This window comes from Carcharhinus amblyrhynchos, chromosome 20, assembly GCF_965287045.1.
Source record: "Carcharhinus amblyrhynchos chromosome 20, sCarAmb.v2.hapA, whole genome shotgun sequence".
In the NCBI taxonomy this organism is placed as follows: Eukaryota; Metazoa; Chordata; class Chondrichthyes; order Carcharhiniformes; family Carcharhinidae; genus Carcharhinus; species Carcharhinus amblyrhynchos.
This window is the reverse complement of record NC_137343.1, coordinates 22,812,668-22,827,939: the sequence shown is the minus strand read 5'-3', so window position 1 is coordinate 22,827,939 and position 15,272 is coordinate 22,812,668. Positions and strand designations below refer to the sequence as shown.

General features: G+C 38.4%; 1 protein-coding gene across 3 annotated transcripts in view; it reads right to left on the bottom strand.

Moving 5' to 3' along the window:
• ap1b1 (adaptor related protein complex 1 subunit beta 1) overlaps window positions 1–15,272 on the bottom strand; it is a 67,805-nt gene that overhangs the window by 45,508 nt on the left and 7,025 nt on the right. For all 3 annotated transcript variants that reach the window (XM_080208220.1, XM_080208219.1, XM_080208218.1), the window contains 3 exons: window positions 10,662–10,767; window positions 6,139–6,274; window positions 3,146–3,391 (listed from right to left, as the gene is read on the bottom strand). In XM_080208220.1, coding sequence (XP_080064346.1) covers window positions 3,146–3,391; window positions 6,139–6,274; window positions 10,662–10,767 — 488 coding nt within the window. The remainder of the gene's footprint in view (window positions 1–3,145; window positions 3,392–6,138; window positions 6,275–10,661; window positions 10,768–15,272) is intronic.

The window sequence follows — 15,272 nt, the reverse complement described above, 5'->3', positions numbered from 1 at the left end:
CTTGCTGGCTTTTGACCCTGTTCTCTTCTGAAAGTGCTTGCCCACTGAATATATAATATATAATAATTTAAGACTCTGAAAGGACTTAGAGCAGGCACCAAGGGGCTATCTGCTGAGAGGCTGCTTCCCCAAATGGAGAGTTGAGAATTAGTGTCATAGTCTCAGGATGAGCTTTTGAAGCTGGCTACTTCAGAAGGCTGTAAATGCTCAGTTATTGATCACTGTCAAGATCAAGATAGATTGATCTTTGGACTCCAAGGGAATTAAAGAGAAATAGGAATCCTGCAGAGTACTGGAATTGGTTAAAGATTAGTTATAATTTTATAGAAAAATGGGACACCCTCAAGAGGCCCTATAAGAAATAAGTCGAAGAGTAGGTCATGTTATTATATTGTGATTAGCATGGTTAATTACCATTCTATTAGCAATGCACTCAAGTTAGGTCTGACTAAATTTGAAAGATATTTTAGCTTGCTTAACATTATGATTGCAATTCAATTCTGCTAAACTGTAAAGTGTTATGAAGTTGGAATGAAAAGTAAAAAATTGAGTAGAAATGGATAGCTGTACTGGGGATGGGGTCTGAAATACAGATTAGCATAGTAGTAGGGTGAAACAGATACTTTGTTAAGCAAAGTGGCGACTAGCAGTCTAGGGGCAAGATCATAGCTGAGCCCAGTTGCAAAGCATACCTCTCTCAGAGATTCAAATCTGGCGTACAGAAATGAAAGCAAACGTCTGTCTGTATGTGATCCCATCAGTTCTGCTCTAAATTAGCAGAAAAGGTGCTCAAAAGAAAGCTACAGGTATCATACGGTAATTTTTTGCAGGATTTGGCTCGTTGTTTTAAAACCTATGGGATGCTGTTTTGGGGAAGGTGTATTCTCAGAATTGAAGAAAGTAAATAGATTAGAGGGGGAGGCAAGTAAACATACTGTCTGGCTAACCGTTATTAGTTAACTGTGTCATTCTTTACTGCTGTCTTTCTTGTGTGTTTTGAAGTTTAATAACTTCTGTTATTTAAATAATTTATGACAAGACTGAACCATTTGCTCACCAGGTCTCATCTCTTTTCTCGGATTTTTCTTCCTAAATTGCAAAAATAAATAGGAACCGGTGTTCCAAGCTTCCCTTTGGGGATTTGGGATGCCCTTTCATTGAACATCAGCTGGATTCATAACAACAAAGTAAATTATGTTTGCACTGAAAAATGGAAACACAGCTAATCCCAAAGATTTTTTTCTATTAATTATACATACAAAGTTTCAAGTCAATAATTATTTCCAAAAAAGACCAATTAAAAAGTAAACGTCAACTAATAAAAAGGCAATTTAATTCTTCTCCTGTCTAATCTGATTAGGAAATCAGCTGGAAACCTTGCCCTTTTAAATAATTTTCATGCACAAGGCAATGAACAAATCTTCAATACCACCTTAGGACTTCCCAGTTGTTTCAAAGACAATTAATTGCTTTTGAATGTAGCTCAGCCAGGTGATTAAACTGAATACAGTGTGTCCAAGCAAAAAATTAAATGATTTGCTAGGCTGCTTTTGATATCAATGCATTAACGGAAGTGTGTTACATGGAACATGGGAACAACCTGTTTTTTTGAATACTACAATCTGCCCCCGAGCAAGCTGATAGACCCTCACTGCACCACCCAAGCATTTGACTTTGCAACTTTCCCTTGTTGCTGCACTGAAATTGTTACCCGAGATTTTGTGCTTAAGTTCCAAGTCGTGAACCCATAAAGCTTTGGATTTATAGTGCACAATCAACCAGGAATTTAGAAACTTCATTTTTAAAAAGGATAAAAATTTCCTCATCATGGTGAGAGTGAAGTTTCTGCAGTTTCTTTAGTTGGCACTAAAGAAAAAAGAATCATCTCCAATTGGAAAATTATTGGATTGGATCTGTGCTGCATTGTGTCTTCTCTGCTAGATCAGCTGCTGGAGTTTACAAAATCGCTTCTCAGCCTTTTGGCTAAGATGCAAATGAGATCAAGCCTTGAAGGAGGAGCTATGTCTACTGCAATCATCTTGGATCATGTAGATCAAGCCCAAGACAGGAGGTGAGAGCCTTGTCTTGTCAGCTTGGATCGGGAATGTCTCAATTTGAGACTCTGAATTGGACTTGATTGAACTGGAATAAAAGCAAAGCAAAACAAAATAAGCAACTTCTTAAACTACACACTGAAAAGGAACAACTGCTAAATCAATAAATTGGAAACTCTTCTGGATTTAACACTTGACATCATCATGAAACATTAATACCACTGGAATAATTTGCTTGGTGGAAAAATTACGTTACAATTTTTGAAAAGCTCAGCAAATTATCCAAATGTTTAAGTTGAAGAGGAGATACAATGCAAGAAAATCTGCCAAACTAGACTACCAGGTCAGCAGAATGAATGTGAAGTTAAACACCTAACAGCCTATAAAAATAACATACTGCAGATGCTGAAAATCTGGAAAAACTGGAAACGCTGAAAGTCAGGAAGCCTTCAGCATCTGTAATGAAATGTTAACACTTTAAGTACAACCCTTCATTAGAATCAAACATGTCATTATAACCAAAACATTAACCATTGACATTAACAGTCTATGGTTCCCTACAGTGCAGAAAAGGGTGATCCAGCCCATCGAGTCTGCACCAACTCTCCGAAAGAGCATCCCACTCAGACACCGCTGCCCTCTCCCCATAAGCCCATGCAGCTGCCATGGCTAATCCACCTTACCTACACATCTTTGGACAATAAAGGGCAATTTAGCATAGCCGATCCACCTAATTGGCACATCTCTGAACTAAGAGGGAAACTGGAGCAGCCAGAAGAAACCTAGACAAGTTCAAATTCCACACAAGTCACCCAAGGTTGAAGTCAAACCCGGGTGCTGACAGGCAATAGTGCCAACTTTCTCTTTTTAAATGCTATCTGACTTGTGTGCTTCTTGCATTTTGACTTTATGCCTTGTACTTTACTGTGACAGCATTCTTTTCATTTAAAAATGGGAAAATCTGTGTACTTTTACAAAGGTGAAGTCAATGTACAGACTTCAGCTACTAATCTCAAATTCACAATATCTTTTCTAGCTTTACCAATCAGCTGGTAATGTCTACAGGTACAGTGGGAGAAAGTTTTGTTTACCATTGGATTGGAGTCGGATATCAAGTCCTTCAGAGTGTCCAGAAATCCCTGATCTTCGACCAGCTGTGCATTGATATCATGTAGTTTAGCCACACAGACAGCAGCAGTCTTTCGTACATAGGGATCTTCATCCTTCAGACATTTTCGCAGAGGCTCACACAGGTACTCGGTGATTTTATCTACACGGATACAGCCCATGGTTCTTACTGCCAGTGCTCTAATAAGTGGATTGGGATCTTCGCAGTCCTGAAATTTGACCAAGCAATCACAAACTTAATCACGGCTTTAAAAAGAAAAGAAACAATATCAACAATCAAATCCATACTTACATTCAGTTATGCAAAATGTGTATCATTTCAGCATGTGAAATAAGATAAAGAGGAGAATGAAAGTACTAGATTTGCACAATCAGATTTTAAAAAATGAATATATTTGTTGAACTCGGTTGATGGTTTGCAACAGCTTGCATAGCTAGTCCTTAACCACACAAACAAAGTTCCAGATTCTCTTGTCTGCGTGGAATTAGTTAACTTAAGTAGAATAAATAGAATGTAACCAAACTACTTGTAGCTAAAATCTAACACCCCCATCTGAAAATATGCATTTTTAATTCATGCCTTATTCATGAATGACCTTTGGCAAGTTAGTAGTAGGTATCTTGCACTGAACAACACTATCCACCATAACACACATTTTTGAGGAGAAAAGTCCAAAGGAAATGTGGTATCTATCAATTCTTCAACAAAGAGCTATATTCCCCAATACTATAATACCTGAACTGTAAGAATATCCGAGTCTTAATCCATCTTTTATATTTAATGGCTTATTGCCACAAGCAATTTAAAAACTAAGTGCAGAATAACCCATTCAAATAAATGTCTGAGGATCAAATTCTGTGAAATAAATGATTATGTGCAATCACAATTTCCACTTAAAAAGATACCTACAGTTACCTGTAGAAAGTTTTTGGGAAAAAAATTACAGGGACTCAATCACAGTATACAGAACAAACGTGATGGCAGATCTAGAAGTGTTATCCTGGCATCTAATTTAACTATCAGCAAATTACCAGGCACCATAAAATATAAAGACATTTATTTTTCTTGATAAAGCATTAAGAGGATAATTTTTGCAATCTAGTCAATGATATAGGGTTCTAAGTAGTGTACCACAATTTTTACAGCAACAAAGAAACAGAAGGTAAGTTCCAAAAATTTTAAAAAGTACCTTGAGCACTGTGGCGATTTTACAGATTTCAAATGAATGAATGAACAACATGCTGTAATTTCAATATGATCTGTTGCATTTTAAAAGAATGCCCATATAATAGCCAAATTCAAGAAGCATCAAGAAGAGCTCAGAAACAGAATTTTCTGAGCTCCCTTCCGTCTACTCCAATCGTTAAGATTATATGTCAAACAGCAATACACCCTCTTTCATCTTCATTTCAGCCAACCAGGGTAGAATGTGATTGTCAAACTGTGCTGAATTTTAAGTAACCTTGTGAAAGAAGAAACTTGGGTAGCACTTTATATTTCTCAAATGCCAAACAGCCTCAGAAAAGATTGTTTTTGAAAAGCTGTTGAGAGGAAAACATTGTACACATTTTGCATATAGTCAGACCTCATTAACCTCAAGGAAAAACAGTTTAAATTTAGTTTGCTTAGAATATTACTTTGCCATCAACAGGGTTCATCTTTTTCAACATGCTGTACACATTTCAGTGCATAGGGTGATAAATGGATAAATTGACAAAATTGATTACTTCAGACATCAGGGGATTGGGTAATGCTGTCAGTTAATGAATGATAATTTTGTTGGGCGGCACAGTGGCTAGCACTGCTACCTTACAGCACCAGCAACCCGGCTTCAATTCCTGGCTTGAGTCACTGTCTGTGTGGAAGTTGCACATTCTCCTCGTGTCTGTGGTGTATTTATCCAGGTGCTCTGGTTTCTTCCCACAGTCCAAGAGACATGCTGGTTAGGTGCATTGGCCATACTAAACAAAATCTCCCTCAGCATACCCAAAACAGGTACTGGAGTGTGGTGACTAGGGGATTTTCACAACAACTTCATTGAAGCGTAAGCCTACTTATAGTGTCATAGAGATTTACAGCATGGAAACAGTCCCTTCGGCCCAGTTTTTAACCACTAAGCTAGTTTCAATTGCCTGCATTTGGCACATAGCGCTTTATACCCATCCTACCCACGTAACTGTCAAAATGCTTTTTAAAAGACAAAATTATACCCATCTCTACTGCTGCCTCTAGCAGCTCACTCCAGACATTCACCACCCTCTGAGTGAAAAAATTGCCCTTGTGACACTAATAAATAAACTTTAATCAAATAGCATTGGCCAAAGGAGAAATATTGACCGGATACTCAAAACTTCTAGCTCTTCAAATAGTGTCATGGAATCTTTAACACTCATCTCAGCCAACAGAACAGGCACACAATTTAAATGCTTTATCCATCTTTGCAGTTTTGCTGTAAAGAATTACACATTCAAGTCATGTAATTGGACAATAACCTAAAACTTTCTGACCTAGAGGCAAGAGTTCACCTAATTGAATCATGCTGACAACTGTGTATGGATGCGTGTTCACTTGAAACTGGGCTGGGACTGCCCAAACACACTTTGTTGACAACATTTACAGGCAATAAAGAAAAATCTTTCACTTTATTATTGGGGTCGTTTTGAATACAGATCCAAGAGGTGAACTGAAAGTTATTAATTCTTAAGTAACCACCCCCTGCACCAAGTTCAGTTTATTTAGGCTTTTGGATTGCCATCAGTAGGATTTTTTAAATGTACTATGTGCAGTTTATTAGGTAAAGTGCTAAGATAAATTGCTAACGAAATTTTCTGCTTTTAGAGACCTACAGATAAGGTGATTCCATTGGTTACTGCTCACTTGTCTTTGGGACCGACATTCAAAACATTATCCACATTCTGTTTCTATGTTGTCAGGATACTGGATATATATGTATACCTTAACGAAAGTGTTGACAGCCATAATTGCCATGTCAGGCTGACTCTTTGCATAGTTCATTAGATACAGGTACACCAGCTTTTTCAGCTCCAAGTTGTCTGTCTGCATGCAGTTAACAACGTCAGGAAAGAGGGCGCTATTGAGAATGAGATAAAGCAAGGCACAAAGTAAGAAATCCACAACTCATTGGGACATTCTGACAAATTAAAGAAACGGACATTTAGAATTGAATTTATATCCTTACATTATAACTTGAGTCTCATGAATACATTTCTAGAATGTTTACTACGGTATTAGTGTGCTGTGCCTAAACACTAGAGACCAATGTAATAGCAAAATTAGTGCAGATGCTGGAATCTGAAACAAAAACAAAGAATGCTGGAACATCTCAGCAGGTCTGACAGCGTCAGTGGAGAGAAAACCGTGCTAACATTCATCCAGACTCAAAATATTAGCTCTGTTCTCTCTCCACAGATGCTGCCAGACCTGCTGAGATTTGCCAGCATTTTCAGTTTTTGTTGCTAGAGACATTACCTGTGCTCAAAAATACTTTTGTTTACTTGAATACTTTTTTCATTTTTCAAAATTCGTGACAGAATTCTCTGTCCCACAAAAGGCACCAATTGTTCTTTTGTTCTCTGTCATACTAGAAAATTTACTCAATTGTTCATCAGTGAAAGGTTTAGAGTAAGCACGAACAATTATTTTGAAAACCACCAAACAAGGTGCTTGGGCTAACAGAATTTTCACAATAGCCAGCAAAAGATCCACCACATAGTTCTAGGTCACAAAAATCTGCATCAAAGTGCAAATTATGCACTTTATATTATAACAAAAACAACATGTTCCAAATTTTTTTTAAAAAGTTTGTATTCATATAGTTATGGCTATTTGTCACAAACTCAGAGGGAACTTGCAAAATTATGAAGAACTATGCATAAATTTTCTAGTATTGAAGTGACTGAAGAACAATAGGGCATCTTTTGTGGAACCAGGACTTCTAATAATGGAATTTTTATATTCAATATAGATTCAGAAGAGCTTGATTTATAGTTAAATGTTCAGCATCGACACTAATTCTAATAAAAACTTCTGCAGCATGAGCAAGAGTGCCATTACAATATAACCTACAATTCGAAATTCAAAGCTGCCTAATAACTGCCAAACAAAACCCTTTTCAAGGGCTATTAGGGATGAGCAATAAATGCTACCCTATCCAACACCATCCCAAGATTGATTTTTTTAAAAATTCAGATTAACTGATAATTCAAACCTTAAAACAAAATCTCACTTTGCTGCGTTGTTTACATTGCTATGTTCAAATGATGAGTTTTATTTTCCCCATTTAGCTGAATTATCCACTTGATTATGCAGAGTAGATTATACAGTGAACTTGATCATGGAACTATCGGCCAGACACAAATAAGCTCATCCTTGCACAGAGATCTAAAAAAACAGGCTCAGAGCTTTGCTTCAATATCTCGCTGTAAGACTATTCCAGATATTAATCACCCTTCACAAGAAAAAGTGCTTCTCAAGATATCCTGAGATTGCCTTTTCGTAGTCTGATTCCATGTCTACCCATTCTGCATTAACCTGAAAAACTACTGATATTTCATTTTTCTTCGCTATATCTCAAAACATCCAAGATTACTCAGTCACCCTTCAAGGTCAAACAGTTTTTTTTCAGAATTTTCGGCACAACGCAGTCAGAATTAGCCTGTGGTATTTCTCTGAGCTGTGTACATAGCGAGGCAACTTACTTTGTACTTCAGAACTAAATTTGGCACTTAAGATGTGGCTTTAACAGACCACTGTGCAACATCTATCTACTCCCCAGCCTTGGTTATTGCCTCCAGCTCTCTCTACACTGCTTTCAATTACTGCCCCCAGCTCTACTTCCCGGCCTCGGTTACTGCACCCAGCTCTCTATTCTCCAGCCTCAGTTACTGCCCCTGACTTTCTCTCTACTTCCCAGCCACAGTTATTGCCCCTGGTTCTCTTGCTCTACTTTCCAGCTTCAGTTATTGCCCCTGGTGCTCTCTCTCTACTTCCCAGCTTCTTATTGCCCCTGGCTCTCTCTCTCTCTCCACTTCCCAGCCTCAGTTACTGCCCTGGCTCTCTCGCTCTAATTCCTGGCCTTGGTTATTGCCCTGGCTTGCTCTCTCTACTTTCCAACCTCAACTGTTGCCTCTGGCTCTCTCTCCACACCCCAGCCTCAGATACTGTCCAAGTTCTTGCCGCTCACCTACCTCTGGATCCTGGCTCCTGGCACTCCCCAGCCCTGGATAGTGGGGTCAGGGGCTCCTGCTGTTCCCTGGCGTCAAATACTTTGTACTAAACCCAGGCTCTTGTTGTCCTCTGGCCTGAGATAATGGACCCTAGCTCTTGCTGTTGCCTGGCTTACATCCGACTAATGCTGCTCCCCGGCTCTGGTTACTTTCCCCCAGATCACACTACTTTCCAATCCCAGTTACTGGTCCACGGCCCTTGCCACTTCCTGATCTTGGTTAGCGGCCCCTGAATCTCACTACTCCCTCACCTCATTTACTGCTCTCAAAGGGGAAAAAGGCTAACCCTGCCAATTACCAGCCAATCAATCCAATGTCTGTGGGGTGAAGCATCAAGAAACAATAATGTAGGATTAAATGGAAAAGGCAGAATGGATTTGTTAAAGGCAAACCATGTTTACAAACTTTTTAATGAAGTGACAAAGAGGATAGATGGTTAGCAAAATTGAAGCTCATGGGATAAAAGTGGATTGACTTTGTGGATAGGTAGCTAAGGGACAGTAAGCCGAGAGTAGTGATGAACTTGCTTTTTTAACAACTTTGTCTTTGACCTTCAGTTACTTGCTTATGCTTATCCCTACAGCTCTCTTTCTGCACCGCCTCAAAAAAATGTCCTGTTTAATTATATTGCTGCTCCTCATTCTTGTTATCAAAAAGTATCAATTCATATTTCTGAGATGTGTGTCATACACATCCAGGTTAATAATGCATATCAAAAAAAAACAGTGAGCCCACTGTTGCTCTGGATATACATTTAATAACCTGGACCTGGGTCTACAAGGCTTAACTTCAAAATATGTACATGACACAAATCTCAAAAATATAGCAAGCAGTGAGAAGAGCAACATGGTTCAGAAGGATACAGATGGAATAATGAAATGGGTATGTACATGACAGATTAAGTTGAGCTCAAAATTGTGAATTGATACACTCTGGTAGGAAGAACAAGGAAAGACAATTTTTGAGGTGGTGCAGGGAGAGAGAGAGATCTCTAGGGATATATAAAGCATGTAGTTGAATGTAGCAGGATGAGTTCAGAAAACCATGAAATACCATAAGGATTCCTCAGCTTTACAAACAGTAGTATAGGACGGCACAATGGCAAAGTGGTTATTATTGCTGTCTTACAGCACCAGGGACCTGGATTCAATTCCTGACTTGAGTTACTGCCCATGTGGAGTCTGCACATTCTCCCCGTGTCTGTACGGATTTCCTCCAGGTGCTCCAGTTTCCTCCCACTGTCTGAAAGACGTGGTTAGGTGTGTTGGCCATGCTAAATTCTCCCTCCATGTACCCGAATGGGCATCTGAGTGTGGCGACTAGGGGATTTTAACAGAACTTCATTGCAGTGTTAATGCAAGCCTATTTGCGACTAATAAATAAACTTTAGAGTACTATTTGACAAAGGAATCTTGTAGTCTTTTCCCTGTTCATGACTAATCTTCTTGATTTTATTCTTTCACTCGTGCCCTTTTCATTTTTTTCTGTATAAGTATCTACTTCTCCCTCCTCTATTGGCTTCTCCTGGTTATTTCATCTTCCTGTGCTCCAGCTCCTTCATTCTGAGTTCAAAATCTTCTCACTTTCTTATTTAGCTGTTTTGACAATATATTGTGACCTTTCCTATTTACATACAATCTGAGTTAAGAACAAAGAACAAAATCAGCCTGGGAAACAGGCCCTTCGGCCCAACGAGCCCACGCCACCATCTCAACACCACCAGTCCCCCTCAACACTCTTCAGTTCTACAGCAGTTGAAGAACAACAGTTCTTCAACACTCACTGATACAAATTTCACATTGACTAACAAAACTCAAAAATTCCACCAATATTCTGCTGATTGTCTGCAACAGTAATTAGGCATTGAGAACAGGTTTAATGGATGCACGTTATGAAGTGACTACTGTTTTGGATCCATATGTGTTCACATAACTGTCACTTATGCACAAGCCAAATGAAAATACAATTTTTAAAAAAATCTGCAGCACATCTAGTTTTAAAAATGTTGCATAATCTTTTTATACCTCCACCATAAAGGCTGTACAAGTGGACTTCTGCAAAATTTGAAGGGATAAAATACTAATGCTAAGAAATGCAAAATTGAGATCTGAATACTTCATATACGCAGAAAGTGCTGTAAGCCCAGCTTTAAAAGCATTGTCCAGATTAATAAAACTTTCTCCCATCCAATCTTATAAACGGAATTGCTAAAACCTGTAAAATTCTACATACCTGACATCTTTCCCAACGGTCATAGAAGCAATCACTTTCTTCACTGCTTCTTTCTTCTTTTCCTTCTTGTCACTATTGAGCTCTGCTTTGAGCTCAAAGATTTCTCCTACAATTCGTAAAGAAAATCTCGGCATAATTTATCTTAACAGAAGGTTTTATTGTAACCAAAGTTTAATTATGCTTTTCATTTTTCAGAAATACATACTTTACAATTGCACATCGGCAATTCAACAGCACATTACAGCAAGTTAAACATATTTAACGACTTCCAACATCTTCAAGTTGAATGGAAGCAAGCAAACAGTGTTACCATAATTTTATCTTCTCAATCCCACAGAAAACTACATTTCATTAAAATGTCTACCTCTGGTCATGTTCTCTATTAAAGTTTAGCTGTTGTGTGCATTTATTTTTTCCAGTTCTTCAAATTATTTGCATGGCTGCACATACTATTTATCAAAAAATAACATCTGCACAGCACCTTTCAGCTGTTGCAAGGCCACCCACCCCCACAGCTTAGGAACACTGTCTATGGCTACCACAGATGACTATCCCTTTCCCCTATTTCCAATGTCCAAGATGTTCATTTTTCATCTTCCCAATCCTCAACATAATCCACATTTTAAGTTTTATGAAACAATACATCAATAGGGTAGATGGTAGCACAGTGCTTAGCACTGCTGTCTCACAGTGTCAGAGACATGGGTTGATTCCAGCCTTGGGTGACTCTGTCGTGTGGGGTTTGCATGTTTTCCCCATGTCTGCATGGATTTCCTGCAGATGCTTCTGTTTCCTCAGTCCAAAAATATGCAGGTTAGATAAATTGGCCATGTTAAATTGCACCTTAGCATCCCAAGGTTAGGGAAATTAGTAGGGTAAATATGGAAGTTACAGCAATAGGGCCTAAGTAAAATGTTCTATCGGAGAGTTAGTGCAGATTCAATGTAATACTGCATTGTATTTTTAAAGGTTCACTTTAGAAATCCTCAATGTTCCTTTAATTTTAAACTTGACATGAAGTAATATGAGGTGGAAAAAGTAATTTACCCAAGTTTTACTGATACCATGGCAAGTGAAAAAATAACAATGCAATGGTTTGTAAAGTTATGAATGGCAACATGATTAAACCCTAGAATTTACATGACTATTTAATTAGTCTCTACACAATTCATTTTAAGGAAAGCTATCCAACACTTCAAATAACTGCCTACTTTTTTGAGGTCCTCCCACTAACCTGTCATGGTTAACACCATCTCTTTTCTCCAAATTATGGCAACAATTACTGTAATCTGTTCCAGTCAACAAATGAGAAGTCTTAGAGATTCCATCAATGTTACAATCGTGAATTGCTAAGGGCAGAGTCATTTCCTTCAGTGTAATGTAATTTAGCATATCTAACCCTATTTTAAGTAATTTAGCATATCTAACCCTATTCAAGAATGGCCTCCTTCTGCACTGTAGGGAGACAGGGAGCTATTGGGGATTAGGAGACAGTGCAGGTTAACGAGATAAAAGGCAATGGACCAGTTGGAATTAGTGCAAAATATGAATAACAGAGTTTTGGAAGTTTATAGTGGTTGAAGAATGGGAAATCAGCCAGGAGAGCATTGGAATAGTTTAATTTGGGGGTGAAATGGGCAAGAGTGGGAGTTTTAGTGGAAGATAGGTAGAGGCATAAAATGCCACTGAGGTGAAAATAGGCAATCTTTACAATGGCGAATATATTGGTGGCACAGTGGATAGCATTGCTGCCTCAGTGCCAGGGTTTGGTTCTGGTCTTGGGTGACTGTGTGGAGTTTGTTCGCTTTCCTTTGTCCGTGTGAATTTGCTCCAGGTGCTCCTGCTTCCTCCCACAGTCCAAAAATGGACAGGTTAGGTGGATTGGCCACACCAAACTGCTCCTTAGTGTCTAAAGATGTAAGGGTTCGGTGGATTAGCCTTGGCAAGTGTGCAGAGTTATGGGGATAGGGTGGTGGGGAGGCCCTGGGTAAGATGCTCTTTCAGAGGGTCAGTGTAGGCTTGATGGGTCGATTGGCCTCCTTCTGCACTGTAGGGATTCTATGGTTTACTCAATGGGATCCAAAGTGAACCTCAGAATCAAAAATGACAGATTATGAATAGTTTGGTTCATCTTGAGACAATGGTCAAGGAAAGGGATAGGATTAATGGCAAATGCTAATGATAATTGCTTCAACTGGGGGCAACTGCAGCACAATTCTTTTCGAATAACTTGTTATTGAATCATTTTCTTGTTTTAATATTAGATTTTACATTTTTCACATGCAAAGCTATTTCAACTACTCAAAATAAAATGTCGTACACTAAATCAAAGAAGTGAGAGACTGAGTGCTCTCCTAAAGATGGAATAATTTCTCCATCTTCCCCAGCAACCACCCCATCCCCTTAAACATGGGTTGTGGTGCCCAGGGTTACCAACACTTCTTTACCCCACATGCACATTGAGGCCTGTCCTAGACTGAACCCAGAAGTAATTCAATACTGGTGATCTTTGTATGTTTACAAAATCTTGACGCTACTGCCAAAGTTGTCATCAAAAACACAGCATAAGTTTGAAACCAGAGCAGATCTTTTAACTTGAGCCACTCACATTTATAACAAAGGTCATAACCTACTTTGTCCTTGAGTCCTGTATGGATAGAATAACATCTACCACAATACAAACACTATATCCCTTGAACTTTCCTATGCCCTCAGATAAAATGTTAATATAGCTGAAGAAAATACTTCGGAGAAGGCACCAATGTCATTACAACCTTGTAACCAATCGACAGTAGACAAATGTCAAACTTGGAAAAGTAAGCACCAACGTAACTGGTATTTGCAAATATCATTGAAATACATGCTGATTAAATCCAACAATTTAACAACAATGTTAAATTCAAGTCTAACATTGTACGCATGTATATGCCCTAATGTCTTACACAACTACAGTGAAGATGTTCATTTTTGTTTAGTCTAACTACATCAGGAAACATTGCCATGGTAATGGATTCATGTCAAAAGTTCATTTGTCAAATTCTGCTCATTCCAGTTTCTTGAAAAATACCAAATCATTGGGGGGCAGGCACCATGTAGTTCGGTTATCGTTATAAGGATAGCTGATTAGAATACTAATCATATAAAAGGTGGCAGGAATAAGAAGGAATAGGCATGTAGTAACCTTATCTTTATTCACCATATACTGGACAACAGGCACAGCAGCCTGCTTAAAACTTTAGATATATCTTAGCATTACATCCTGGATAAAGGGACTGGAGTAAGCCTATAGAGAAACCATTAAAAATACAACATTTTATTATTAATATATATTAAATTATTTATAAGTACATGTTAAGTCAGAAAGTTGTGAGACTTGAGTACTAAATCTCTACTGCCACATTGTGCAATACTAAGGAAGGGCTGCTCTACCAGAGGTGTTGTCATTCAAATAAAACTGCATACTCTTTTTGTCAATTTACTAGAACGATTGCACAAGAGAAGGTACAAGGGGAGATTGTCAGAATGTTGCCAGGCTGCAGCATTTTAACTAAAAGGAAAGACTGCACAGACTGGGATTGTTTTCTTTGCAATGGAAGCGACTGAGAGGGAATTCAATTGAATTACATAAAATCAAGGGGCCTAGATAGAGTGGAAAGGAAGGGCTTATTTTTCTATGCAGAGAAGTCAATAATGGGGACGGGCACAAATTTTAAAGAAAGAGGAATTCAGGAGAAATCCTTTGCACCCAGAAGGTTCAAGGATCTGTAACTCGCTTCCTTGATAGAGGCAGATCCTCTGCATTTAAAAAGTATGTAAATATTGTGATGTCAGTACCTTTAAGTAGTGTTTTTTTTAAATCATGTACTCTGCAGCTATAAGCAAACTTAAGTTTGTTCTTCTCATTGTTGTCGGGCTGTTGTCAGAGTCTTTTTATTGCTGCCTAAAAGGGGGTTTATTTATTTTTACTGGGATATTTACGACTCTGCATTGTTAGAAGAAAAAGTGGTTGGCAGGTCAGGTGATGGTTTTTTTTCCCATTTTCAATTCGGAGCTGCAGGTTTTAGTTTTAGAAGTGGCATCATGCTGAAAAGAAATCTCTCTTTTGCTGCTTTTCAAAATTCTGCTGGTTAGCTGAAAGCAAGGTCTTGCCTTTCTGAAGGGAGGAAATCGGATATTGGTAGGTTGCCTAGAGCCCCTGGTGTTTGGAGAAGCTGATCTAACTTCAAACACTTCTGAGTCTATCCAGAGAACTGCAGACTTCATCCAAAGGTCTGAGGTCCAGTATCACATGAGCAATAGTTTTTGCTGTGTTGAACCTGTGAAAAGGGTCTTTTGTTGACACATTAGTTTGATTGGAACACATTAGGTATATTTGTTAAGGGTTATATTATGTTTGTTTTTGTTTGCAATAGATAAGAGGTCTTACTATTTTTCTTACTATACTTGTTAACTATATTCTTAAATAAACTTTGTTTGATAAAGCTCCCTAGTGGGTCATTTGAATCATACCTGAAATAAAACCTATCATGCTTATCTTAGCCAAATTCAAGATACAAAACTTATGCTTCATAAAACACTTTGGAATTTCTGACCTGAGCCATAACAATATGC